The sequence below is a fragment of the Salvia miltiorrhiza genome, chromosome 2, assembly GCF_028751815.1.
Source record: "Salvia miltiorrhiza cultivar Shanhuang (shh) chromosome 2, IMPLAD_Smil_shh, whole genome shotgun sequence".
NCBI lineage: Eukaryota > Viridiplantae > Streptophyta > Magnoliopsida > Lamiales > Lamiaceae > Salvia > Salvia miltiorrhiza.
Window position 1 is genome coordinate 18478556 of NC_080388.1, and position 27974 is coordinate 18506529.

Genomic DNA, 27974 nt, shown 5'->3' on the forward strand with positions numbered 1-27974 from the left:
ACTTCTTAGAATGCATTTTACTTGTGATACACTTTTGAAAGATTTTTGAAATTGTTGAAGCCTTGAAATGACATCAATTCATGCTCACATGTTTGTTTACTTTTATTTCTAGTCTTTTTGTCGTTTGGGGACAAACAACGCCTTAAGTTTGGGGGGTTGACAAACATGGTTTTCGTACCTCAATTCCACATGATTTGTTGTCATTTCCCTTCATATTTTGATTACTAATATGTGTTTGTATCCCAATTTTGTCCTAACTGTTGAGTTTTGATGCTTGGTGTAGCTTTTGGAGTGATTTCAGGGAAAATCAAAGATTAATTAGAGAGTTTTGAAAACATTAGGTTAAAGTTCATCTCGAGAGGAATCCGTGAGCGCAAACGGCGACCAAATCGGAGTTCGGACGAGGGAGAACGGAGCCGAACAAACGGACTGCGCATAAAGCCCAGGCGCCCGCGGTCCGGGCCGCGGCCACGGGCCCGACCGCGGGCCTCTGTCCAAAATTGCCCAGTAACCCGCGGTCCGGGCCGCGGCCGCGGGCCCGACCGCGGGCCTCTGCTCCAGAGCAGTCCAGAACGTTTTTGACAGGCACCCGCGGTCCGAGCCGCGGCTGCGGCCCATGACCGCGGCCTCCCCTGCTTCCAGCCGCGTTCTCAGCCGCGGTTCATGCCGCGGCCGCGGGGAAGAGGCGGAGATCCGTCTTTTGGTGGGCCCAGACGCGATTTTTGCCCCAAAACTCCATTTTTCCCCTCTTTTCTCATATCTTTCATCTTCACTCACCCATTTTTCCATCTTCCCCAATTCCTCCACACCAAACCCTAGCCTCCATTACCACATTTTTTCACCAAGATTGAAGGCATTGAAGAGGAGAGAAGATTGAAGAAAGCTCATTAATAGGATTTGTCATTTCTTACTCTCTCTTTCATTTATGTACACCTTTAACTTTGATTTATTGTGTTTGAACATGTTAAGCTAATTTCCCATTGGTTTGGGAATTAGGCTAGATGGATGTTGTATTGGATTGAATGTTATGCTCAATATATTTCTTAGTTATTTCTATTGCTATTATCTTTTCAAGCCCTAGATTTATATCTTGTATGGATTGTTGGCCACTCTCTATGCATTTCCAATTTATGTTTTGAATCGGGAGAGGATAATCATAATAGATTAGGTGCTTGAAACATATCAACTCAATAAACCGAGAGGTTGAGAGTTGGGTGAGAGTTTGTCGATCTTTGTGTGCTTTTGGGAGTTATAGGTTAGAAGTTGACCGGGGACGGCAACTATGACCCGTAATCTACCGTTTTAGTCGTCCGGGAGGGGGCTAGAACTAGTTGGGAGATCACTCTAGATAATTAGGAATGTTAAGATTAATATTGAGCTATTTGAAATCCATTACTTGTCCATTGATGCCTAGTCCCTAAATCACCTTCATCACTTGTTTAATTCTCTTTGTTTGTTTGATCTTATTAGTCTTTGAAATTGCTAGATAATTGAACCTTTCACCTCATTGTTTAGTCTAAATAGCTCTAGCATAATGAATTAAGATAATCACTAGATTGAACTACTAATCCTTGTGGGATACGACCTTGCTTCCATATATTGCAACTACCCGTATACTTGCGGTGTGGTGAAAATAAATAGCGAACACTTACTCTACTAAAAATCACCCAACGTCTACTATATACATTGTCTCAATTAATTCATACTTACATGAATACTCCACGCATTTAAATCCGTACGATCCACAATTCCACATGCATAAATGATACCTTGAAAATTGAAATAAGGTACAACGACTTTTTGTGATTGAGTTGTAGTTTTAAAGAATTGGACCACTAACAACTTGTCCACAAAATTCTCAAATTTCTTACATTTTTTTTTTATTTGAGGGATGAAGTAGTGCTTCTTTAGACTAGATTTTATCCTATTTTGTAGTTGGGATCAAATTATTTGATACATATCCGATTGTCGAAACCATTTTTGAATATTATTTCAATAGGCAAATAATGAACGTTTTCTATTTATAGATCTAAAATTGAATGAAACATTAGTTATAGTCGATCAATAATACTCTCTTCGTCCCATTAATAGTGTTATTTAAATATTAGGTATAGAGAGAAAGAATAGTGCCATAAAGTAAATGGAACACTACTAATAAACAGCCTAAAAAAAATAAACAGCCTAAAAAAAATGGGACACTACTAATAACATACTAATAACATGGAGGGAGTATCAAATTACGTCATTTTGAGCATAAGTACTTGCATTAATTAATATCACTAATATTTTCCTTCTTATTTTCTAGGAGTATCAAATACTAATTCTTTTAAGTGTCCACGTGTAAATAATCATGGCATTCGTTCACATTCTAAAATTTCGAGTAAGTTCACCAAAATTTTAACCTTTTAAATAATTTCTCGTGCACACTAACGTAGTCCTCCCCGAATAGCAATATATAGAGAAATATAAAGAGAAATGAAACGCAGTCTGTTGATAATACGTTTCTCCAACTAATAAGTTGAGGTTCGAATCACTTAGAAGACTAGAGAAAAAAAAAAAAAGAGAAATGAACAATCATTATTAATCATTTTTTACTAGAAGAGATAAAAAAATAGAAATATAAAGAAGGAAAAAGAACACTATTTATTTATTTTTAATTGGATGGAAAAAGAATAGAGAAATGATAGTATTAATTTGGCGAAGTTGAAGGTCGAACACGTCGCAAACACACGTAGAGCACACGAAACACGATTCTTGATTAACAACACCACAAGACGACACACATTTCCCCTTTATTTAGCAAATACAGTAATCCCACCATTTCTTAGTCAAATGCTACTATGCTACTAAATAAATAAAATTAATGAAACATCTAATATTCTACAATTTTGGAATTATATCCCTCTTTTCTGACCAAGTGTGATGAAAAATATTTGGTGAGAATGATCAAGTGTGATGAAAAATACTCTCTCAAAAAAAAAAGTGTGATGAGAAATAGATATTCAAATTATATGATTAATTTAAATTTATTGTGTGAAATGAGAATAACGAATAAGCCAATAAATTAATATATACAACTTCAAAAATAAATTAATATATACGAATAAGTGATTTGTAATGCACGAATAATATTATTTTTCAAAGAACACACTGAGGGGGTTGGCATAAAAACTACGAATCTTGCACTTTGTGCATGGTACTGTAAATATATTTTAGCTCTTCTGAAATTCAACCCAGGATTTATTTGAACCATTCTTCGTGTTAAAGTATTTAAAAGGATTTAATTAGTTTTAGAGTTTTAAATATTGTATTCCGGCCAATGAGGTGTAGTTCAAATGACAAAATTGAGTTATCCAAAGACTTTTCTTTGTAAGAGGTCTTGGATTCATTCGCGTCGGTGTAGTTTTTCCACTTTTGTGTGGATAGTGTTATCATCTTTGTGTGGGTAATGGTACTGTATGTGTGCAGATATTTTTCCACTTTATGTATTTTTTAGATATCTCTTAAGAATCGTGTAGTTTTCCCACTTTTGTGTGGATGTTATCATCTTTGTGTGGGTAATGGTACTGTATGTGTGCAGATATTTTTCCACTTTATGTATTATTTAGATATCTCTTGTGATTCTTATTCAAAGAAGAAGAAAAAAATGTATCCCGTAACGCTTAGGTTGCGTTATTATTCGAAATTAACGGAAGCAAGAAATGCTAATACTTAATTATAGCTAGTGACGTACAAAATTGTTGCATGTATCATGCAACTATTGTGTACCAAAACGATGAATATGGCCAAGATTTTGACCTTACAAAATAATGTCAACTACTTCCCATATGTCACACACACACACCCAATTTAATTTGTTCACTATATCCTTCTTCAGAAACGTCATTTCATTTATTTATCGAATTCATAAATAGCTAGTAGTCAAATTTTCTTGTTTTTATGTCGTAGTAAATGGTGATCATTTCCTAATTTCAAAAATTTACGATCAAAGAAATGAAATGAATAGAAGCGTGTACATCGAGTTTTGATGGAGATTATTTTGTGTTGTGTTTATGGCCATAATAAATAAAATATTTTTTTTATTTCAGTGTGATGCAACTGAATTTTGTATGTATGAATTACATTATATCGAATTTTAACAGGAAATCACTTAACGTTGTAATTTATAATTATAAGTTCTAAAAAATAACTTCATACTCGACAAGAATTTAATCACCTTAAGCTGTTGACCGAGAATGGTGATGCATGAAGTGAATCATATTATTTCAAAACTTTTTATTTGGCAAAATTAAATTGATAATCAGGTGTTGAATATGTGAAGTCTCTTGAAAAATCATTGTGAGATTAAAGCATTTTATATTCATATTGTATCGTTTTATTTAGAATTTCAATGGGTGAAGTATCGTGAAAAATTAATGCGTGATTCAAATTTTATTTTTAAAAAATTATTTAAATCGAAGAAACAATTTATTAAATTAAATCGAAGAAACAATTTATGATCAAATTAAATCGAAGAAACAATTTATTAAGCTAAAACTATTCTACAACACAAAAAAATATGAGAAAAAATAAAAAATCATCATGGTTCTTGCTGGATGATTAAGTCAACTATAGTTTGGCACTAGCTACGAAGTGAACAAATCTAGCAAGCCGTTGTCACACTTTTAATTTATTCCCACATATATACACACATATGGAGAAAGAAATATATATATATATATATATACACCTCACATTCCCTTAACATTCTCCCATCAATTTCAAAAACATTCTTCACAAAAAGCTTATAATATACTAGTATACTATCATGGATCCACAAAGATCACCACCGCCGCGGGGTGGCGGCGGCAACAGAGGCATCCGGGCGGCGATAGCGGCGGCTGCGGCGGCCGTGTTTGGCGGTTACCTAGTTTTGTTGGTGGGGATGCCCACAAACGCCTATAAACAGACATGGCTGCCGCTGCTCCGAGCTAAAACCACCACCACTTACTTCGGAACTAACCAAGGTTTGCTAAATTAAATAACATGAATATTATTTATTGATTTTGTGTATTCATAATAGTAATTTGTGTGTATGTGTGTGAGTGTTTTTTTATTTTTTAAGCTCCAAAGAACTAGTACTCGATCCATAATAAATTGCTAAAAAAAAAAAAATCAGAGTTTACAATATCAAGAAGCCAGAAAAATAATTCCGACTTTCAATTTGTGGGGGAGTTATTATTTTTATTTCTGATAATTCTCAAGGCATGATTTGGTTACTTTAGAATCTCCTTTTGGAAGCAGTACTACTAAATATATGTATGTAAATAATTAATTGGATATTTTTGTTAATTTGCAATTTTTTTTTAAAAAAAATTAAGGGATCAATCAATCCATTTTAATTGAAATTGAATTTTACACGGGTACGTAATTAAGTAGGAGTGAGTATTTCCCATTCAAATTTCAAAATTTTAATTCGTAATGTTTCCTTAATTCCACTAATAGAAGGAATATTAATATTCAACTCCATCCTAATTTTATTTAATTTATGTTGTTTACGTGTTAACTAAAAAAATATGCATATATATCAACCCACACTTTTTTTTAACTCATAATTGTAATTTGTGGGAAATTATTATTATTTCTATTTCTATTTCTGATCACTCTCACGACGACGTGACGTCACTTAAGAATTTTCTTAATTACTCTTTCCTTATATTCTTTTATCTCATTTTGACACGATAAGTACATGCATTAATAAAAACATATATAAAAAAATCCAAATTATAAACTGGATATTTTGAGTTTCTTGATAAATATTACTCCATATCTCGTAACTCGCAAGTCAACATACTCGCAGTTTCATTTCTGACATAGTAATTTATTTATTTATTTATTGTACTATTTAATGTTTAGCATTTAATCACTGGCCATATATATTTATTTATTTTACTCCTACATAGTATATATGATGTTGTTTGCAGGTGCAACGTTCATGGTCTTCACATCTCCACTTCTATTAATTGCACTATTGGGATGTGTGTATCTCCATTTAGGCAAGAAATCCGAAATTAACAATATTAAGAGGTGGGTATACCTTAATTAATTTCATTATTCTTTTATTTTGGATTGTATGTTAATAATTTGATTTTCTTAATAAAATTGGTGATAAACAGTGGGGATGGAGAGAATCGGCTAGATATATGGAAGAGGCCAATGATCATCAAAGGCCTAGGAATTGTTTCAAGAATAGAGCTTGCTTTCTTTCTCATGTTTATTGCTCTTCTTATTTGGAATTTGGCTACCTATTTCCACAACGATTTTGCCAAAATTACACCCAAGTCCGCCGCACAAAGTGGACATAAAGTGTAAGATATTTTACTTTCCCACTATTTATTTACATGCAAGCACATTTATAACATTTTATAGAGGGAGTGATTCAAATAAAAACTTCACCCAGTATAAAAATTACGAATCACTTGCATTTAACTTATAAAATATCTATATTTACAGGACCATGGAAGTGTATGTAGTTACTTTGTTAATTTTTTCTCTTAAGTTCAAATAATAATAATAATAATAATAATAATAATAATAATAATAATAATAATAATAATAATAATAATAATAATCGAACTTTGATTTATATATAATTCAAAAAAATAATAATTTTAGTAACAATAACAATTTATGAGGTAATAGAATCAAAGTAAAATAAAAAATAAAAAATTATAACAATATATCGATAACATGGGCTACATATGAACGATGCTCATATAAAATATGTAACATATAACATGTCTCTCTGTACGTATAATAGTATGGTTTAAGATGAGTTGAGAAGGACTATCTTTTGTGAGAAGTGACGAGACATACACAAACATGCATCTCAGATCTATAAATTTGATATGAATAAATCAATATATTCCATACATAATCGTATTCAAACTAATACGATTATTCATGTAGTACGTTGATTTGTTCATATCAGATTCATAAAGTTTAAACGTTAGTGCATGTGTAATTCTCATTATAACCATATCCCTATACTTGCTAAAGTTTGGGAGTATATATATATATATAAATAAGGTTTAATTTATCGAGTTGGTGGGGCCGGTTCGGTTAATATGCAATGCAGGTGGGAGGCGAAGCTGGACATGGCGGCGCTCCGGCTAGGACTGGTCGGAAACATAGCGCTGACTTTCCTATTCTTCCCGGTGACACGTGGCTCGTCGGTGCTGCAGTTTTTGGGGCTAACGTCGGAGGCTAGCGTCAAATACCACATATGGCTGGGCCACATTGTCATGACCTTCTTCACCGCCCATGGCCTTGCTTACGTCATCTTTTGGGCTTCCACTCATCAACTATCTCAGGTATACATATAGATAATAGATATATACTATTTTTCATTCTCCAACTATGGCTAGTATCTAAAAATATCATGATGTTACGAGTGAATTATGGTTATATTTCTATTGTTGTTTTAAATTAATTCACTTGGTTAAGTGGTCGAGGTATTAGAGTTACGTGAGTGGGAGAAGGGTGTGATTTTTATTGTAATTTTAAATTAATTAATTTGATCGAGTGATGGATCCAGTAATAATAATATTGATAAATAAAGGTATATTAAGAATTATAATTCATAGAGTATATTTATTAAAATGAAAATATGAAATAAATATAATACTGTTTTTTATAGACAGATTTGACAAAATGAGTACTTTCTTCGTCCATAAAAAGTAATCTTAAAAGGGGATGACACGGATTTTATAAAAATAGTTGAGTTTATTGTGAGTGGAGAAAGAGACCTCCACGATAGGAAGTACTATTTAAAAATGAAAAGAGATGGAAGAAGTAATATTCAACTCCACGCCTTTCTTCTTTAAAACAAAAATCCTATTTCTTGAATTCTCTTTATTCTCTTAATTTAAAATGAGTTTGCCATAATATAATATATAATCATTTTCGTTTCTCGGTCCAATTAATTTGGATATTATTCATTTTATCCTTAGGTCAACGTAGAGAAGTACTCCCTCCGTCCCGGCCAAGACGCTACATTTGCTTCTCGGCACGGGATTTAAGGAGTTGTAGATTAATGTTTTAAGTGTGTAATAATAAAATGATAAAGTATGAGAGAGAAAGTAATAAAGTGATAAAGTAAGAAAAAGAAGGTAATAAAGTGATAAAGTAAGAGAGAGAATGTAATAAAGAAATACTTAATTAGTGTTAATTAAGTGTTTACAATTCCTTATTTTTGCCAAATATAGAAATGTAGCATCTTCGTTGGGACGGCCCAAAAAGGAATATGTAGCATCTTGGGCGGGACGGAGGGAGTATTAAATTAATTTATTGTTGAGTGATGGTCATAGGAGATGTATTTATATAGTGCGGCTTTGGTGTTTTTGTATGTAGTGTTATGCGGTGAGGATTTATATTAAATTTTCGATAGTGCTCTCATCTTTTACATGTCTAGCACGTGACATCATTATATATAGCAGTCTGCCAAATTGACCACACACTTTATTTTATTTAATTCCCTGCTTCGAATAATACTCAAATTAATATCTTCTGCAGTGACCAATCCGTGTGCTATATGATATAACATTAACACGATATATAAATTAAATTACTAGTGTAAACATATAATTAATTTTCTTATGATCAAGTGGCCATTTCCTTCAAATTCATGAAAAAATGAGCTGCCTATTCACATTTAATTTATTTATTGCTAACAACTATATTTAATCTTGGTGTAAATTTTAGATGGTGAAATGGGAGAATACAGGAGTCTCAAACTTAGCTGGAGAGTTATCTCTTCTAGCAGGATTAATCCTATGGGCTACCACATTCCCAAGGATAAGAAGAAGAATGTTTGAGCTCTTCTTCTACACTCATCACCTCTACACTCTATTTCTCTTCTTCTTTGTGCTTCATGTCGGCACTAGCTTCGCCTCCATCATGCTCCCCGGCTTCTTCCTCTTCCTCATCGACAGATACCTCAGGTTCCTGCAGTCGAGGCAACACGTTCGCCTCGTCTCCGCTAGGGTTCTCCCGTGCCACACCGTTGAGCTCAACTTCTCCAAGAGCAAAGGTATTCTAACATATGCATGGCCGGCCGGGCTCATTTCTAGGGTTTAGGGTTTAAGAGTTTTTCAGGGTAGATTCCGGTGCATCCGCCGTAATTAATTAACTCTTAATTATGATTAATAGACCTTAACTACGGATTAGTGAACCTTTATTGAAATTGACGAACTCTAACTAAGATGGATGCACCGTATATCCAAATGTACAAAAGTTTTTGTCGTAATCTATTTGCACATGTTTACTTGTACTATATATGACGGCCGTTAATTAATGTAAAAACAGTGAATCCGTTTACACTTAAGATACAAAGTAACTGCAATGAACTCGTGGTCTTGGGTTCGAATCAGTTCATTTTAAAGGTTGAATACAATTACTTTATCGATTAATTCAGTATGGAGATTTGTAGTTTTTCAAAAAAATCAAGTTTTTGCCCTAACTCAATCCTTAGTATTCCTATTGATATATATGTTGTTGTTTTGATATGTACGTATATATATGGTTTTTTGTCAGGTGTAAATTACACTCCAACTAGCATCATGTTCATCAATGTGCCAAGCATTTCTAAGCTGCAATGGCATCCATTTACTATTAGTTCAAGTAGTAGTTTGGAGAGTGATAAAATAAGTGTGATCATCAAAGGGGAAGGAAAATGGACCACTAAACTCAACGACTTGATTGCTTCGCCCACTCCACCCGATCGTCTCGATGTCTCCATCGAAGGCCCTTATGGACCTGCCTCCACTGATTTCCTAAGGTATTGCAATTCCACAATCCAAATAATTCAAACATTTATACAAGCTCAATTAATTAAACAATATATAGTATTTTATAAAACCCTAAGCCATATACATGAATGCAATTGATCTTAAACTTTTACACAAGGTGTAAGAATTGTCGGGTCGAGTCGGGTTGGGTCGGGTCAGATCGATTTTGTGAGGTACGTGTAAGCCTATCTGAAATGCGGACTTTAAAAAAAGTGTTAATAGGCAAAAATGTCACCTTATATTTTGTATGACTTTTTTTAAGCATTTTTTATTATTGGGAAAAATTAATTTTCTACGTCCGCCCCTGTCTGTAGGCACGACCTCCTAGTGATGGTGGGCGGGGGAAGCGGCGTGACGCCGTTCATCTCCATCATCCGCGAGCTCATCCACACGGCCGAAACCCTAAACCGCCGGAGCCCGCGGATCCTCCTCATCGCGGCGTTCCGGAACTCGGCCGACCTGACCATCCTCGACCTCATCCTCCCGATCTCCGGCGCCCCGCCGCACCTCTCCAACCTGAGCCTCCAAGTCGAGGCCTACGTCACCCGGGAGAAGCAGCCGGCGCCGGAGAAGAAGGCCGCCCGCGCCGTCTGGTTCAAGCCGGCCCCGCTCGACGCGCCCCTCACCGCAACCCTAGGCGACGACAACAACTGGCTGTGGCTCGCCGCCATCGTCGCCGCCTCCTTCGTCATCTACCTCGTCTCCATCGGGACCCTCACGCGGTTCTACATCTACCCCGTCGACCGCAACTCCAACAAGGTGTACGCCTCCGCCGCGAGGGGCGCGCTCCACGTGGCATTCGTCTGCGCCGCGGTGGCGGCCGCGGCGACGGCGGGGTTCGTGTGGAACAAGGCCCGGAGTGCGGCGACTCAGATACGGAGCATGGAGGGGGCGACGCCGACGGCCTCGCCCGAGTCGTGCTGCTACAACGCGGATAGGGAGATGGAGAGCTTGCCGCAGCAGTCGCTCGCGGAGTCCGTCAACGTGCACTACGGGGAGAGGCCCGACCTCAAGAGTGAGTTATTTATTTATTTATTTTATCAATTGAAATGCGCTTCGTTATAATATTAAAAAAAAAAAAAAAAAGCTGATTTTTGATGAATGATGACGTAGGATACTTGTTTGAGAGGAAGGAATCGAGCGTTGGAGTTTTGGTTTGTGGGCCGAAGAAGCTGAGGCATCAAGTGGCCAACATATGTTCTTCTGGTTTGGCGGAGAATCTGCATTTTGAGTCCATCAGTTTCAGTTGGTGATTTCTTCATCAACTTTCTAATCAGAATCGTTTCCTTTTCTTGTGTTTTTTTTTTTTGGAAAAAAATTGTGTTTGATGTCAGAATGTAATGAATTGGGTGCCCTTGTTTGTGAAAATGAGATGTGAGTAAAATAATTTTGCAATCAGAAGAAGTTGTTAATATCGTTTTAATATAATAAAAACTACGAAAATGTGCAAAGAGGTTTCGTGGTGTAGTTGGTTATCACGTCAGTCTAACACACTGAAGGTCTCCGGTTCGAACCCGGGCGAAGCCAACTCTTTTTTTCTTTTTATTATTATATACATATATTTGTTTGACAGAAAGTGTTATGGCGTGTTAAAATTATACTCCATATAGTTATAAATTGTTAAATTTATTTGGTTTTATATTTTGGGGACTCGTTTGGTTATATTATATACATATATTTGTTTGACAGAAAGTGTTATGGCGTGTTAAAATTATACTCCATATAGTTATAAATTGTTAAATTTATTTGGTTTTATATTTTGGGGACTCGTTTGGTTATATAACATATTAATATTATATTTAGTGGAAAAGTATTACTCCCTCCGTCCACCAAAGATATGCCACAATTTTCTTTTTCGTCCGTCTACAAAAAATATGCCACATCCATTTTTAGTAGTAGGGTACACACCATTCCACTCACATTTAAAGTGGGACCCTTACTCCACTACCAACTTCACTCACATTTTATTAAAACCCGTGCCGAAAGTAAAGTGGCATATTTTTTATGGACGGAGGGAGTATGATGTATTAATATTATATATAATTGAAAAAGTGTTATACTTATGATTGTATTTCGTACACATAATCACGTAAATCTATATAATTTTTTCAAATTTTTATTTTTAAAGGTTCATGTATATTATAACAAATAATATTATATATATTTATATATGTAATATGCACCCCAATCACATGTATTCAAATAATATTTTAATCTATTTTTGAAAAGCTATAAATGCTACGAGATTCTAAACAAAGTTCTAACTTATTGAGAAACATGATTAAGAGGGTGCTTGATAAGCTTATTTTGAGCTTATAAGTGTGTTGATAATCGAGCTTATAAGCCAGTCAAATGATTTTTTACTATAGAGAAAAAGAAAATCGAAAGTAAGTGACTTGAAAATGATATATAATGAAAATAATAAATTATGGAGTAATTGAATAATATTTATAAAATTATTATATAAGACTATGAAAAAATAAATTAGGTCTTAAAGAAGTTTATTTCTAGAGCTTATGAATGTACAAATTTATTTCATCAATCGCATTGAAGAAGTTTATAAGCTCTTAAACAATTTATAAGTTGTTTTAAAAAGTTTACAAGCTTAGCCAAACATCTTCTAAATGGGTGGAAGTTTTTTTTTTGTTTTTTTTCTTGTGTATGAAAGTTTTTTTTTGGCATATAATTTATTATTAAATTGATAAATTTAAAACTAAATATAATCCATAATTTATAGTAAATTCTAATTTTATAAAATTATTATTAAAATAAATATTATCTCGGCAATTGTTAATCTATATAGAGCCTAATAAAACAAAATTCTAACTACCACTCATGACTCAACAATTGTTTACGTGCACATCTTATATTTCTCTTCATTTTTCTATTTTTGAGTTCCCCAAATATTTTCCCTTTTACCCTTTTCCCACTCTCTCCCTCAATTCTCCTACCTTTGCACGTACTTCCATGATCAGCCGTTATTCCCAATGAAAATTTCGAAATTGGCAGTTTTTTCTTCAATACTTTGCTGTTGATTCATTGCCTTTTACTTTAAACTTGAAACCAGATGTTATTCTGAGGTGAAATTTCTTTTTTTCTTTTTCTTTTTTGTCCCCCTCTTGTTCTGCTATAGAAGTTTGTTGATTTAGTGTTTTGTTGTGTTGTTGAGGAACATAATTTACTGCTCATGGATTTTCTGTGACTGTGTGAGTCTGGATAAGGATTTATGTAGCTGAATTCTTTCAATTTATTGTTAGTGTGTGTGTGTGTGTGCGCGCACTAAATTTTTGAAAGTATTTGTTGAGTTTGTAAGCATTTCATGGTAGTTCTCTTGTGAAAAGCCTTTTTTTTTTCCTGATTTTGGAGTAACTAGAGTTGCAAGAGAGGCAAGTTAGAACATTTGATTCTAACATATCCGGTGCTAATGTATTTTGAGGACAATGGTAGTTACTTTTGTTGAAGGTAATTTTTGATAATTGACCTTCAAAATCGAGCTAGTATTATGATTTGGTGCTGAGCTACATTTCTGAGAGTTGCGTAGAATTTCAGCGTTAATATCGTTCAATATTGGAAGTCGAGAATTGGGAATATATTCATTTCCTTCTTGCAATTTGACTTGATCAGCTGTGATTATATTTGTTGTTTTGACATCTTGAGTGCCTCTACTCCCGTTGTTTTCACTCATTTGAGTTTTTATGTTTAGATTTATGATATTCAACCCTTCTTAGAATTTCTCAGATTATTATTTGTGTATAAGTGAGCTTCTTGATTCTCAATCTTGTTAGCCCTTTATTCATTCTGTAATTATGCATTCTGTAATTATGCTTGTGAGTTGTGACAGTCCTCTAATTCCACAGTGCACAAAGGGGCTGGAAAATTGTTGAAGTCTTAGTTGTTAGGTAAAAGACTTGGTGAAATGGGAGGTTGTTGCTCATCTTCCAGAAAGCTGCAGCTTCGTGGAGCGCCAGTGTATTATTATGTTAGTGATCAAACTTGTTATTCTTTAAGCTTTAGCAGTTTATCCTTGGCCATTGTGTAATAAGCAGTCTTTCCTTATGGTCACTTAGTTTTAATACGTTTCTTCATTATTCAGTACCCACCAGCTCCAGAAGAGAATGCATTCCCTAGTTCTCGCAGTAGTGGACTGTTGCTCGATTTAAATCTGAATATGTCAGCTCCTGACACTTATCGACCCCCTCCTGCACCTATACCATATGATGTGGTTCTGGGGCGTCCACTGTCTACAGATGTTGGGTCGAGAGACGTGACTTTAAGTGGCAATTTTTTAGGAAAACATGGTTGCAAGGATCTCCAAGGAGCAAACTACACAACCCAATTGGGCATTCTTCTCCCCTCCCCTAAGAAAACGGATGTTGAGCTTTTGAAGTCTAATCCACTTACAGTAGCAGCAACGGATGAAGAGGATGTCTGCCCCACTTGTCTAGAAGGTAAATAGCTGGCTGTATATTTTGAATTTGCTCCCTTCTTTCCATATCTGCTTTATTATCTATCTTCTTTTACAATGTATCACGCAGAGTATGATTCAGAGAATCCTAAAATAATGACCAAGTGTAACCATCACTTTCACCTTTCATGCATACTCGAGTGGATGGAAAGAAGCGACACGTGCCCTATCTGTGATCAGGTTAGCTTGATGCCTGGATATACTCAACAGCTCGATTTCTTTTCTTTCTTTTTGTAGTGTTTTCCCCCTTCAATGTGGTAGCTTCTCTCACAAAGTCATGAAATCAAATTGGTTTCAATCAAGTCTTAACTTTTGTGCTGATTTTATACAACAAAGCTTGATTCATAACTCCACATTGCAGGAAATGATATACGAGTGGCCTGTGGGCGTGGCAAGTTGTGATTAAATTGGCTATTCTATGTATAGCTCTTCTTTGTTAAGAGAGAGGGTTCCATGCGATTCTTTATTTTCTCTTCTTTAGTGCTCCGGATCAACATTCATTTGTACAAAGATCATTACACTTTGTAAATAGCTCAAACATCTCATCCCAGTTCAGCCCTATTGAGCAGATTAGTTTCTTTCATGGCAACGTTGAGAAAGAAGACAGCAGCGTCGTTCTTCCTCAAAAGGGACGTTGCCACCAACCTAAGAATCAACGTTCGTTGCTGTGGTCTGCTTTGCAATTGTGAGCTGCATACAGACAGGGGATAGAATTACCACGATTCAAGATTTCTCTGTATGTAATGTCAAGATTAAGGTACAAAACAATGTACATAGCTTCTCCTTGTTTATAATTCATGTGTTGCACATTTGCAGGCTAGGTGGGAAGCTTGTTGTAGATTTGTTTGAATGTACAGATTTTATGTACTCATACATGTGATTGAATTGTTCTTGGCTTTGAAATTGTTGGTTTTCTGAAATATTTAGGAACATTTACTACTAGATTTAGGCACCATTAGTAATGTTTTGGAATCTTATATTGAATTATGTCCCTTTGCCCTCTAGAATGATTGGAGAGGGGTTATTTTACCATGAGGTGGTGGATAGAATTGGCTTTATATTATTGATTGATTGACTAAATAATTGAATAAATTTGAATCTTGGTAGGTGTCACTATTACATGAATATTTTGCATCCTTAATCATCAATTATTGTACCCAAAGAAATGGCATTTATTGAGGTGATAAGTAAAGTTCATAGGTATGGCCGTATGGGTATATGGGGCATGATTTAAATGAGATTGTCTGGATTTTGTATCCTTTTTTTTTTAATTTTTTTTTGAAGGAATGTATCCATTTAGTTAGGAATATGTTGTGAGATTCATTCATTCTCATTTGTCAATCTAATTCTTTTTTCATATTTTCTAATTACTTGTGTTTCACCAAGGTTGAAAGTTTGGTAAGAATAATGGATATTCAAATATTGATATTTAAGGATGAATTTTATTGTTTAGTGATATTTCAAATAAAAGAAAAGTTCAACCTCTTAATGATGATTAATTAGACAAGATTGATACCACATCCTTGGAATTAATTTAGTCTCAACCTATTATAAGTCTATTGCGCGATTTCAACCTATTAATTTACCACTTTCAAAATTAAATTTATAATGCTTATAAAATGTATGAGAACCTAGACGACGTGTCTACTTTGCTTGTGTATTTTTTTATTATTTTTTTAAATTTTTTGTCATGTTTACAGCTGATAGGTCCATTAATATTTAATAGTGACGCACACGAATTGTTCAAAATTTGTGTAGCAACCTTTTTTTTTGGGTTAATTTTTATACCTATGTTGCATAGGTACGGGTGCGGATGCGGGGGCGATACGATACGAGTACGGGGATACGGATTTTTAAAAATTATAGGGTGCGATTCGGCAAGGATACATCTAATTATTAAAATTTTATGATATATAATGCTTATAAAATATATACAATTTAAATTTTCTTAAATTAATTATATGTAATTTACATTTTATTTCACCCAAAAGTTAAGCATTTTCAATTATATAAGTTAATTGAGCAACAATATAACGATTCAAATATTATTAGTCCAATATATAAGTCATAACTGAAAATAAAATTATCAAAATAACCTTGTGTAGGCCTTTCGTGCACGAGATACGTGAATTTCGCCTATGAAATTTGCGAATCCGGTTTATTTTTATAAATTGTTTTAAAAGATACGCCACGTGGCGAATCGGGTGCGAATCTGACGAGAATCCGAGAGAATCGCACCCTAAAAGAATCCGATTCACCGTACATGCTAATTTTTGAAGAATCCGTGCATCATAGTTTTATACATTTGCTATGTGTGTCAGTGTGTGTGAGATATACGCTTCTTCCATTCCATTTCAAATGTCTCATTTTCTATATTGAGATATTTCATTACAAATATATCATTCTTTTTTTGGCAACATATTTTCTCTATATATTTAAAATTTAAATAATTATTATTAACTCACTCTATTTACTAATTACACATTTATTAATTTTTATGTTCAAAAGTAATGAGATATTTATAATAGGACGGAGAGATTACATCTTTTAAATAGATGTGTGTGTTATCTATTCATATTCTCTGAGACAATGGATGTCTTTCTTCTTGTGAAAAATTATGGCTGTCTAAAAGAATGTACTAATTTATTTTAAAATGTAATGGATGAAAGTCATGATGTATTTTAGAGTTTTGTTTTTATAAATTTCTTCTCTTTTTTTTTTTTACCAAGTTCTGAAATTTATTTGTCATTATAAATCCTTAATTGTTTCAATGTTTTATTCTCAACTGAAGCATGTAATATCCCATCAACATTTGTTAAGAAAATATCTCATGAGAATGTTTTTCTATAGTTAAGTATTCTCTTTAAAGATTAAAAAATATATATTATCAAATCGTATGTTACGTCGGTCAAACTATCAGACGAATCCTTATATCCAACTCAAATCAAGATATATATATAAATAATATGGTGATCAATACTATTATCATTGCAATAAGTTATTTTTCTTCTATTACATGAAAAATATAATACTAAATCAAATTTAGGTAAACGGGCTTGCAAATTAATTTGAATTATTTAATTAACGACACGTGTCCATCTTTGTTTAGGTAAAAATAGATTAATGAGCATATTGCATATAGAGAGAGAAGGTGACTGTGGAATTGCCCATGTGTGCATATACATGTATTATTACAAATGCATATATGAATTAATTCATTCATCTTCTCAACCTTGCTTCTTTAACTTGAACAAGTAACTTCATTCTTCACCTCTTTCTCTCTCATCCCTCCTTTCCCTTCTCCAAAGAGAGAGAAGCAAGCTCAGAAATTACAACTAAATTCAAGAATTTCAACATGTCTTCCCCAAGCAAGAGGCGCGAGATGGACTTGATGAAATTGTAAGTTCTCGATTAATTTCTTGGTGGTGCTAATAGAAAATTTGGATTTGGGATTTATTTCCTGTGCAAAAAGTTGCTGCCTTTCTCAATTGTTACTGAAAATTTTGCTGTCTTGAAATGAAATAGGTTGATGAGTGATTACAAGGTGGAGATGATCAATGATGGGATGCAGGAGTTTTATGTGCATTTTCACGGCCCCAGTGAGAGTAAAATTTCAAATGTTTTCTCAAAATTCAATCTTTATGTTTCTAGATGATTATTTGGTTTGTTTTTGGGCTTCTTTTGATCCATTTTAGCAAGAGTTTGTTGGTCTTTGTTTGCAGCTTTATTTAGGAGTTTGATTTGTTCCCTCAATTATTTTGTGCAAGAGTTGTTGAAGAGGAATAAAAAAATTGATAATAATTGAAAGTTGCTACTTTCTTCATTGAATTTGGATCTTCTTTATTTGCTATTGGGGTTGACTATATCCATTATCCAGTTATCCATCTTATTAGCAATAACTTTAGTCAGTTTAAGATAGAATGGATTGACACTTAGAGTTATGCTATTAACCTTTTTGGTTACATTGTTTTTATCTGTTGTGATTAGAGGAGGTTGAAGTGGAGAGAGATTCTTCATCTTCCTCATGTTTAATGAATCATTTTGTTTGTGTTTTGTTACATGTTTTACCAATGGCATGGTTAGGTCCTTACCACGGCGGTGTATGGAAAATACGGGTGGGGCTTCCTGATGCATACCCGTACAAGTCTCCTTCGATAGGATTTATTAACAAGATGTACCATCCCAATGTGGATGAGATGTGAGTGTATATTCTATGAGTATATTGATCATAATGTATTATCTTGATCCATAATGAAATATTTGTTTTGGGATAATGATAATCCAGGTCGGGTTCCGTGTGTTTGGATGTCATCAACCAGACGTGGAGCCCTATGTTTGGTAACGGGATTGTGCATTGTTTCTATTTCTATGGCATTCTTGAATATATATTTATATATATATATATATATATATATAATGAGTTCATTTTACTCTCGCAGACCTGGTAAACGTATTTGAGGTGTTTCTACCTCAACTTTTGTTGTACCCTAATCCATCCGACCCGTTGAATGGGGAGGCTGCAGCTTTGATGCTGCGTGATCGACCTGCTTATGAACAAAGAGTCAAAGGTAATCAAAGCTTTTTCTTGTCCTGTGAAGCTCGGGGTGTTGCTTATAGGATTGTGTGGTCGTTTTATGAAAGCTTTCGGCTTGTTTCTTTGATTGGTTTCAAGTAGATTATGTTGAACTCGTGCAGCTTGCCTTAAAAGATCGATAAGCAGTCTATGAAGTGTAAATGGTGCATTTCCCTATAGATCATATATTAGAGACTTTCCCAAGATGTGATTTGAGTTGAGGACCTAATTAAACGCGATTATTCATAACATAAACAAGGAGAAGAAATCATTTTCTTTGATTGATTTCAAGTAGATTATGCTGAACTCGTGCAGCTTACCTTTAAAAAATCGATAAGCTCTCGTCTATGAAGTATAAATGGTGCATTGCCCTATAGATCATATGTTAGAGACTTTCCCTAGATGTGATTTGATTTGAGTTGAGGAACTAATTAAACGCGATTATTCATAAAATAAGCAAGTAGAAGAAATCATTTTCTTTATAAGTCCATTGTTGTTTCCAGCAACTTACATCAGCTGGTATATGTCCTAAAACTGAAACTCAACATATATTGCTCAGATGTGACAATATTGCATCAGCCACTTGTACATTCGAGCTATCTGACTTGTACACTGTCTTACCGTGTTGTGTGTCCGTGGATCTAATACGCTGCGTTGTCCAGAATACTGTCAGAAATACGCCAAACCAGAAGACGTCGGGGCTGTCCCGGAAGAAGAGGAATCGAGTGATGAAGAGCTTAGCGAAGATGAGAGTGACTCTAGCGATGATGAAGTTGCGGGGCCGGTGGATCCATAGCCTTCCCTCACCACCAGTTTCTGTACATTATTCTGTCCCACAATTCTCTCTGTAGAAGAAGAAGCTATGCATGATGTAAAATAACATATTTATAATTTTATATCATGCTGTAAAGACTGTTGTTGTTACTGTAAATATATGCTACATTGTTTGTAACTTTATTCCCCATTATAAATGCCAAGCAAAATGCTTTCTCTAAGGCCAATTTTAGTGGAGGCAGCAACATTGGGGTAGTGGGTCACATAAAAAAAAATATGTTGCTGCCAAATTTTTTTTAGTGAGAATTATCTTTTTTGAGAGAATGAACAAATTTATACATTTTACAAACAAATCAACGTAACTAATGAATAGACATATTTAGTAAAAATAGAGAAAAATTCGTCACCATCAAGATTCGAACCCAGAGCAAAATGTTGTTTATGTGGTAGATTGATTTGTTCATCAAAATTATAGATCTGTTCGTTTTTGTTTCACAAATTCTCTATTCTCTAAATATTTAGCATTCTCTGTTGAACCTCTCTATCTCTCTCTATATACTTATTACAGTACGGAGATTAATGAAAATATGTAAATTGGATAAAAGTAGTAGGGCTCACACTTTTCCAAGAGTTAAGGAGTATCTTTTATGAATTAGATCATTTTTAGTGGAACGAACGAAAATAAAAAAACGAACCGATTTTTTAACGAGACGAATGGAATATAGAATTCGACTTAACGAATAATCATTCATCAATCACAATGGCGAAAGTGAAATAAAATCCATCAAGAAAATGAAATCCAAAAAAAAAAAAACAAAAAGTTCCGACCTGCCGGATTCGAACCAGCGACCTAAGGATTTCAGCTATCATACTACAGTCCTCCGCTCTACCAACTGAGCTAAGGTCGGATGTTGTAAAATTGCTCAGCATATTTATTAATATTGTTTTAAATGAGTGGATCACCACTTTCGCTGCAAATTATCAATATTCCCCTCGTTTGTTAAAAGACATTCGACGCTTTTGACGGCATATATGAATTCTTAATTTGGTGAGGTTTTTTAATTTGCAAGATTTATTTGGTGAGATTTTTCCGTTTCTGAAATTGAATCGCTGATTTGAATGTTCAATTGTGGACCTGGTTGAGCTTTCAATTGAAAAAAAAATGCAGATTTCTTTTTTAGGTAAATATCACTTTAAATCTCAAACTATTTTCGCACTATCAATTATATCCTGGACTATAGAAAATATTTTTTTAAACATTGAACTATAAAATTTTGTATCAATTGTATCATTCGTCCATTTTTCTAGCTTCAAAAATTTAACGTGGCTCACCGAATGCCACGATGTATTTAGAATTATTGTTTTTTTTTTACATACATTATATAAAATGATGTGATTATATGCCTTACTAATAAAAATTTAAAGGATGAAAAATGGATAAAAGGTACAGTTGATACAAAATTGATAGTTCAAGGTTTAAAAAATCATTTTCAATAATTCAGGATATAATTGATAGTGCGAAACTAATTTGGAGTTTAAAGTGATATTTACTCTTCTTTTTTCGATTTTTTTTTCTTCCAAAAATGCCATTCATTGTAGTTTGAATTCAAAATTGTTGCAGCACAGTGAATAATGCTTCTAAGGCAGATTCTGAGGCGCTGCATTTACATTGCCGCCGCATGCTTGGCTTTTTGTGGGTTTGGGCAATCCAGGTGATAAATTTATGGGCACCAGATATAATGTGGGGTTTGAATTCATTGATGCATTTACGAAATCACATGGAAATCAATTAAAAAAAATCAGCCAAACTCTGCATAAAATCTATGGATTTCCTAAACCCATAAAAATTCATAGACTTTTTAAAGTCCCAAAAAATCCAACAAAATCCCAAACCAATACACCCGAACAATTAGAACGCAATGTAGATTACACGATACTCGTTGAATATTGTAAGAGTAAATTTAAATTCATAAACTCAAAAGTCAAACATACAGAAGACAATAAATCCAATTCCCACACCCAATAGAATCTCTTACTACTCGCTAATAATTGTCTTTATTTAATTTTTTGATGCAACTTGTTCGGCGAGAACAAAAATATAGTACAAACATATTTACTAAGTATCGAATAAGTTAGTTCATTAAATCAATCTCCTTAAAATTGACGAGAGCATCCACAGTAGGGCTCACATCCACTCCGAATGGCTCGCTCTGGGCTTTCAATTCCACACCGGGCTCAACAGGAAAAAGAATTAGGCGAATATAATGCACGGTCCAATAAGAAAATTGCATACATTAAAAAAAAGATAAATTTGAAAATGTAAAATTTTGAGAAAAATGAAAGAATATATTTTTATAATTTGAGTTTATAGCCGTTGCAACGTCTCTTTTATTATTTATTTTTTTCCCTTTTTTCTTCTATAAATACTACCATCATCCAATTCAATTTTCATCTTCTTCATTTTATTTCAATTTATTCTTCCTTTTATTTTATTGTACTAAAAAAATGAAGAATAACCGAAGAAATTGGTGGAACAGCTAATCCAAAACTTATCTCCAAACAATCCGAATTCGTCTGGCGATAAATTAAATTTTGTAGTTAACGTATTTAATGAATATGTGCATCACTTCGAACTGGACGCAATCATTTTCATATCTTTAGGGTCAAACGGTGCCGTATTGTCTCATCAATGGACACAACTCTTCATCTTATTCCAAAATTGCATTTCCTAGAATTGCTTCAAATCATTTCTTTCTCTCAACTTACCTATAGTTGAAGCACTCTCAATTAACTTTTCTTCTGCCAAAACAAATCGAAACTCACATATATAGCTTGCATTAATGCAATGAAATATTTTAAGACAGAAACAGAAGATTCGAACTAAAATATCAACATATATACGAAACACTATTTCACAAAATCAAGTGCACACTTGAATAAATAAGATATGAACTATATAACCACATCTCGAGCCTACTAATAGGATCCCTGGTGCAAGCTAGCTCGTAACTTAAACTGGAAAGTGTATAGTTTTGATCTACCATGGAAAAACCACCACTCTCATAGGCTTAATTGTGCTAATTTTACTATTTTAGCATATATTTTTGGTAGTAAACATGAAAAAATAATCCCACTTACCTGATACCATCATAGCATGATTATCTCGACCAGCTAGCCATCGACATGACTCGAACAAAGTATTGGTTCGATCCATCTCATTTGTTTGCATGCTATGCGACTTCTTCCGTAGCTTCGTAACACATACAAGTATGTTTTGTTTCCTAGTCCAGGATTTTCTCTCCGGTGGAGAACAAGTTCCACACTATTGTGCCCACGATGTACAACACGACCGCCACTTTGAACACATCGTTCCAAGAGCCTGTGAGAAGTTTCAAAGTCGTAGAGTTACTGTGAAGGTAAGTAAAATAAACTGATGCATTGAATTTTTTGTTGTACCATGTTGAAGAATGTATCCAGTTGCAGCAGTCCCGAATACACCAGCGAGTACACCGGCAGTATTGGATAATCCGAGCAGTACTCCCTGCAACAGAACAACATGCCACGGTTTGAGCACTGGGGAGACGATGTACTGCTTATAAAACTCTACATGTCCTCGCATAATAAGATGATGAGAACTCACAGCATAACGGGGCCCAATATCTTGGTGATTGGAATATAGACCAGATTGTGAGAATGCATCCGATCCCTGAGAAGGAATAACATACAGATTATTGCTTCATTTACTTTTTAAAGATAAAATGGTCGAACGTGTACAGAAAATGACCCTAACCTGACTGCAAGCCATGCACAGCACTGCTAAAGCAGGTGTTTTTACGTTACCAAGTTGGGTCAGAAAAAAAGCTGGACCTAGGAACCCGATTGATTGCATTATCTGCACATGTGAGGATGTGAAGAAGAGTGATTCTCTTGCACTATATATTTTTAGGAAAAATGAAAAATGTATGCATGAAATTTGTCTGCTTGCAATACATTGATGGCATACGAGTCCATGAATTAGAACATTGAAGTCCAGCTAGCTAAATGAAGAAATTATAAGGAAATACTTGCCTTCCGAACAGATGTAATTGAGAAGCCTCTGCTTATAAGGGTATCTGCAACCCAGCCACCTATATTAGCAAACACAGCCATAGTGAGCCATGGAAGCACACAAAGCAATCCAGATTCCGTGAGGTTGAAATTCAAAACCTGTGTATAGTAAACATGGAAATTTTTAGTAGAACAGCCTATCTAAATGTAAATGTAATAAAGCTCACATTAAACTTTGAAAAACATATATCTCTGGCAATGAAGTCATATGTTACACTGGAGACAAATTGAATGAGCTGAATTTTTTATTTACTTTCGTTGCATGCAATAGCTAGGAATAATACCTGGTTATAGTAAGTAGGCATCCATGTCAACAGAATAAATGTCCCCCAATTATGACAGAAATGGGATATAATGAGAGCCCATACAGGAGCCTTAGACAAAATTTTCTTCCATGGAATACTAGAGACGGGTTCTTTGGAAATGTTGCCTCCCAAAATCAACTTCTTCTCCTCCAAACTTAGACTTGGATCTTCTTGAGGCGAGCTGTGTGCCTAGAAAATGGTGAGAGTTGATGATCAGCAGGAAGAACAGTAGAACACAAAATATGCCTGTTACATATAGCACCAAACACATGAGAACAATAAAAGGAATTAAACATAAACGGAAAGAGTATCAGAGTTTCTTTCTATGCATCAGTAAAACTGGCTCAATGCAGCTACAAGAAACACGACTTCACTTTCCCAAGGACTGTAAGCACTAAACAACAAAAATAAGATTTTTCTGAAGAACATTGTAGAATAATAGTATTAAGAATGGGGGCTGCAGAAAGAGAGTTAGTATATCAAGGATTGTGGGGTCTATTTTTTTTGTCCGTTGCAAATTGAATGATTAGGTATGAGTGAACCATTTTATCTTACGTGCATGTTTGTTGACAGGATTTTTTTTCTGTCTTTTCTTTCCCCTCTTTTTCTGGTTAAGGAAAAAACCATCCTTCTCACAGAAATCATTGCAGCAAGAATTAAGGCCTTACTTTGCTCAACCAAAGTGCGAACCAGATAGATCCAAGGGATCCAAACGAATAGAAAACAGATGGCCACCCAAACTTGTGGATCAGTACAGGAGACACTGCCAAACCAGCAACTGAACCAAGATACATGCCGCTGTACACTAGTGCAAGGGATCTGCTTCTTTCGGAGACAGGAATCCATCTTGATAACAAATTATTCATGGCAGGCATAGCAACGCCCTGATTAACAAAATAAACATATTTTAGACATGATATCATGCTCCATGCATCAAGTTCTTTGCACAGTGCAGATGTGATTAGAGCAAGCAGGCAATAGTTTATTTAAAAAAATAGATCATATCTATCGCCCGAAGCATGTCGTACAATGGTCACTTTCATACTTTGAGAGATGTGCTAATTTCAAATGGGAAATAAATGCTATCACAACAACAAGAGATCAAGTGCACCAGAAACAACTGTCATTGTAATATTCATTAATATTCATTAAGTCTTTGCAGAACGCACAAGCAACTAACCTCACCAACTCCCATAAAAGCTCGCGTTACAAGTAAGCAAGGGAGTCCAATTCTTGCAGCAAGTGGCGTCAAAATTGTTGCGAGAGACCACCAAACAACTCCAAAACCGAGTACTAGCTTCCCACCAATTTTATCAGCCCATATGCCTCCAATAATCTTGTCAAGGAACATGTGAAGAAACTTAAGTAGAGAAGAGGATATAACTGCTGCAGGACTGTCTCAAATGATGTCAGAGATCAACTTGAGTCCTATTTATGCTGAGGATAAAATACTTAGCCAACAAGACATGCTAAGCTGAGAAACAATGATTTCAATTTAATTTTATCATAATTTTATGAAGAAACAAATAATGGTTGGATCAATATAAATCAGCATGATATGCTGAAGAATAACATAATCTCTGTAGAAAAGTACTCCATCAAAGACAGTAGATCTTAAGTCTCCAGGAATACCACAGGAATGAAAGTATACATCTGACCATTAGTACAATTTTGCTACTCAACCTTTGTGTACAGTCAAACAAAAGCCAAAAACTTCAGATTAAGCGCATCCTACTTGAGGGGATAGATTTTTCTTTGTATACAGTGTTGCCAAAGATGACAGAAAGAAGCTAGGTCAGGTGATGAGATAATGGTGTTATAATGAAGATTACACACACGTTTCAAATAGGCCAAATAAGTAATTCAAACGCGAAAAACCTGAGTGAGCAGATAACCCCAGAAAAAAGAAGACTGAATTAGGCCAACTGTAGCACTGCTCCAATTAAATTCCTTTGACATAGGGAGTATCGCTATGCTCATATTTACCTAAAACAAACAAACAAAATGTCAGAATAATCAATAAATTCTATCTCAATAAATTCTATCTCATTTGGCTAGCATTGAAAAACTTGGATACCCGATTAATAACCGACTACAAATATAAATTTGGACTAGAGAAAAATACACACTTATAGTATTGACATTGAGAAAAACAGAAAGTGGAGATAATGATGAGCATTACACGGTCCATATTGCACAATAGAAATGCAGCGAAACAAAGGAGCACCATCACCCAGCGCTTAGGCAACTGGCTCCCCCATGGTTTTGCTGGCTCAGCTCCTACAGGTAAAGCAGCTTCACTTGCCCCCTCAGATGATACTAGGGTCTCAAACTCAGTGCTTGTATTGTTATGCTCTTCAGATTTGAATTCTGCCCGGGTCCTCATCACTGTTATATGTTTTGATGGAGGCTTCTGGCCATAGCTAAAACCGAGCTTATCCAACTTCCTTGTTTGAATCCCACCAGCATCAGAGTAAGCCGAAGAAAGACAGCATTCATATGCTCCCCTGCTTTTCACCCTTTTGTTCATAGACGTAAGTTTATTGCTCGTCTGATGGGATGTTATGAGAACAGGATCCAAGTTAAGATGAGACATCAGCTTTGATCTTGGGATTTCCCTGTTTGGTTTATCTTTAGCAGGAATGGATGACTGATATACATAGCCAAATGAAAAGCTTGCCGCCGGATGATAGAGCTTGCTGCAGAACATTTTTTTATTCACATACTGCACCGCACTGACACTTGAATGCCGACATCTTTGACGATCTGATGGTGTTCCTCTATGATAAACTCGTCCTGTTAAAAAGAAAAGGCAGGGATGCAACCATCATAACCTAAAAGTACTATCAAATGTAAAATATTACAAATGAAATGGTTGAAACTGCTCCCTATAGTTTGAATGGAGTGGAAACTTCCTCAACCCCAAATAATGAACCGATTAACATATATGAGCTACTCGAACTATTCAGATACGAAGCCTGAACTTTTGGGAGTGCATTTACCCTGTGCCGTATTTAAATTCAAAGACACTGGTTTCTGTTATGGAAGCTATATAATGCTGGATAATAAGCTTTTGACAAGCCTCATTTATGCTAATTCTGCTTCTTCTTTTTTTCTTTTTTTTTCTTTTTTCCTCTGTTTTTTCCAATCAGAGAACTTTTGCAGATTTCTGGATTGGGCCAAATTTAAGCTCATCGTGTAAACATCGTAGTAATACCTAATTCCTTTCAAATCCTTTAGTCCAACCCATCATCAGACAGCTGAAATTATACATTATCAACTAATGCTTCTCAATTTAATACACTACAGCTCACACAAGAAATTAACCGAATGCCAGTTAATCCTGTCGCCACATTCGATACTTCAGTTCACAAAAGAACAATACAGAAACAGACTGATCGTAAGCCTCTAATTAGAACTCATGATAATGAATTATACTCAAAACATTTTGCAATACTATATCCGAAAAGGATAGTTGAGCTCTCAACTTCATTATTCATTGTACAGAGTGTGAATTTAACAAGTAGATAATTACCAGAACCGATGAAACAGCCGAAATTCCGGTGCGAAACGACGGCGCTGATTGCCATCGCCACCGGAAAATTCTCTTCGGCTCCAACTCCAAGTGTTTTCGATTTACGCTGCCATGTCGCAGCTATAGATACAGCAATTGAGATATTATTATCAGTATGAAACTTGAGATTTTCTGTGAGTAGATTCAGTAGAATGTGACTCTCTCTCTCTCTCGCTCTAAAAGTGGATAACACATGGAGCCATTGCTCTTCATACAGAATATCAGCTGAATCTTATTTATTATTATTATTTTTAATTAGCGAGAAATTATATAGAAGAGGGCCTGAGGGCGACACGTATTCATTTTAGTATAAAGCCCTTTTCAGAAAACTTTATTCCATTTTTTCGGA

General features: G+C 34.8%; 4 protein-coding genes and 2 non-coding genes across 11 annotated transcripts; 4 read left to right on the top strand and 2 right to left on the bottom strand.

The window, feature by feature from the left end:
* Positions 1-4735: 4735 nt before the first annotated feature.
* On the top strand, positions 4736-11225 carry LOC131011454 (ferric reduction oxidase 2-like). Its single transcript, XM_057939246.1, has 8 exons — positions 4736-5006; positions 5964-6066; positions 6156-6347; positions 7118-7352; positions 8743-9070; positions 9574-9817; positions 10142-10842; positions 10941-11225. The coding sequence occupies exons 1-8, from the start codon at positions 4808-4810 to the stop codon at positions 11078-11080; spliced, it is 2142 nt and encodes a 713-aa protein (XP_057795229.1). The 5' UTR covers positions 4736-4807; the 3' UTR covers positions 11081-11225.
* Positions 11226-11280: 55 nt separating this feature from the next.
* Positions 11281-11354, top strand: TRNAV-AAC (transfer RNA valine (anticodon AAC)). Its single transcript has one exon. It is a non-coding gene; the product is annotated as a tRNA-Val (tRNA).
* Positions 11355-12664: 1310 nt separating this feature from the next.
* Positions 12665-15195, top strand: LOC131011455 (probable E3 ubiquitin-protein ligase RHB1A). 6 transcript variants are annotated; one of them, XM_057939253.1, is made up of 5 exons: positions 12690-12907; positions 13685-13806; positions 13921-14275; positions 14363-14472; positions 14654-15195. In XM_057939253.1, the coding sequence occupies exons 2-5, from the start codon at positions 13744-13746 to the stop codon at positions 14696-14698; spliced, it is 573 nt and encodes a 190-aa protein (XP_057795236.1). In that variant the 5' UTR covers positions 12690-12907; positions 13685-13743; the 3' UTR covers positions 14699-15195. The 6 variants fall into 6 exon arrangements, with proteins under 6 accessions (XP_057795233.1, XP_057795236.1, XP_057795231.1 ...); XM_057939254.1 differs by lacking the exon at positions 12690-12907 and adding an exon at positions 12914-13289; XM_057939250.1 differs by having other exon boundaries at positions 12665-12907; positions 14363-15195.
* Positions 15196-17421: 2226 nt separating this feature from the next.
* Positions 17422-19860, top strand: LOC131011456 (ubiquitin-conjugating enzyme E2-23 kDa-like). Its single transcript, XM_057939255.1, has 6 exons — positions 17422-17691; positions 17818-17897; positions 18376-18490; positions 18578-18630; positions 18732-18860; positions 19528-19860. Exons 1-6 carry the CDS (start codon positions 17648-17650, stop codon positions 19659-19661), a joined length of 555 nt encoding a protein of 184 aa, XP_057795238.1. The 5' UTR covers positions 17422-17647; the 3' UTR covers positions 19662-19860.
* A 601-nt stretch (positions 19861-20461) lies between these two features.
* Positions 20462-20547, bottom strand: TRNAY-GUA (transfer RNA tyrosine (anticodon GUA)). The gene is given in 2 exon segments: positions 20462-20497; positions 20511-20547. It is a non-coding gene; the product is annotated as a tRNA-Tyr (tRNA).
* Positions 20548-22513: 1966 nt separating this feature from the next.
* Positions 22514-27863, bottom strand: LOC131011457 (ascorbate transporter, chloroplastic-like). The gene is made up of 11 exons (XM_057939256.1): positions 27587-27863; positions 26234-26847; positions 25930-26037; positions 25232-25387; positions 24720-24935; positions 24031-24240; positions 23708-23845; positions 23430-23531; positions 23280-23345; positions 23096-23180; positions 22514-23018 (listed from the first exon to the last, which is right to left on the bottom strand). The coding sequence occupies exons 1-11, from the start codon at positions 27639-27641 to the stop codon at positions 22921-22923; spliced, it is 1848 nt and encodes a 615-aa protein (XP_057795239.1). The 5' UTR covers positions 27642-27863; the 3' UTR covers positions 22514-22920.
* Positions 27864-27974: the final 111 nt, after the last annotated feature.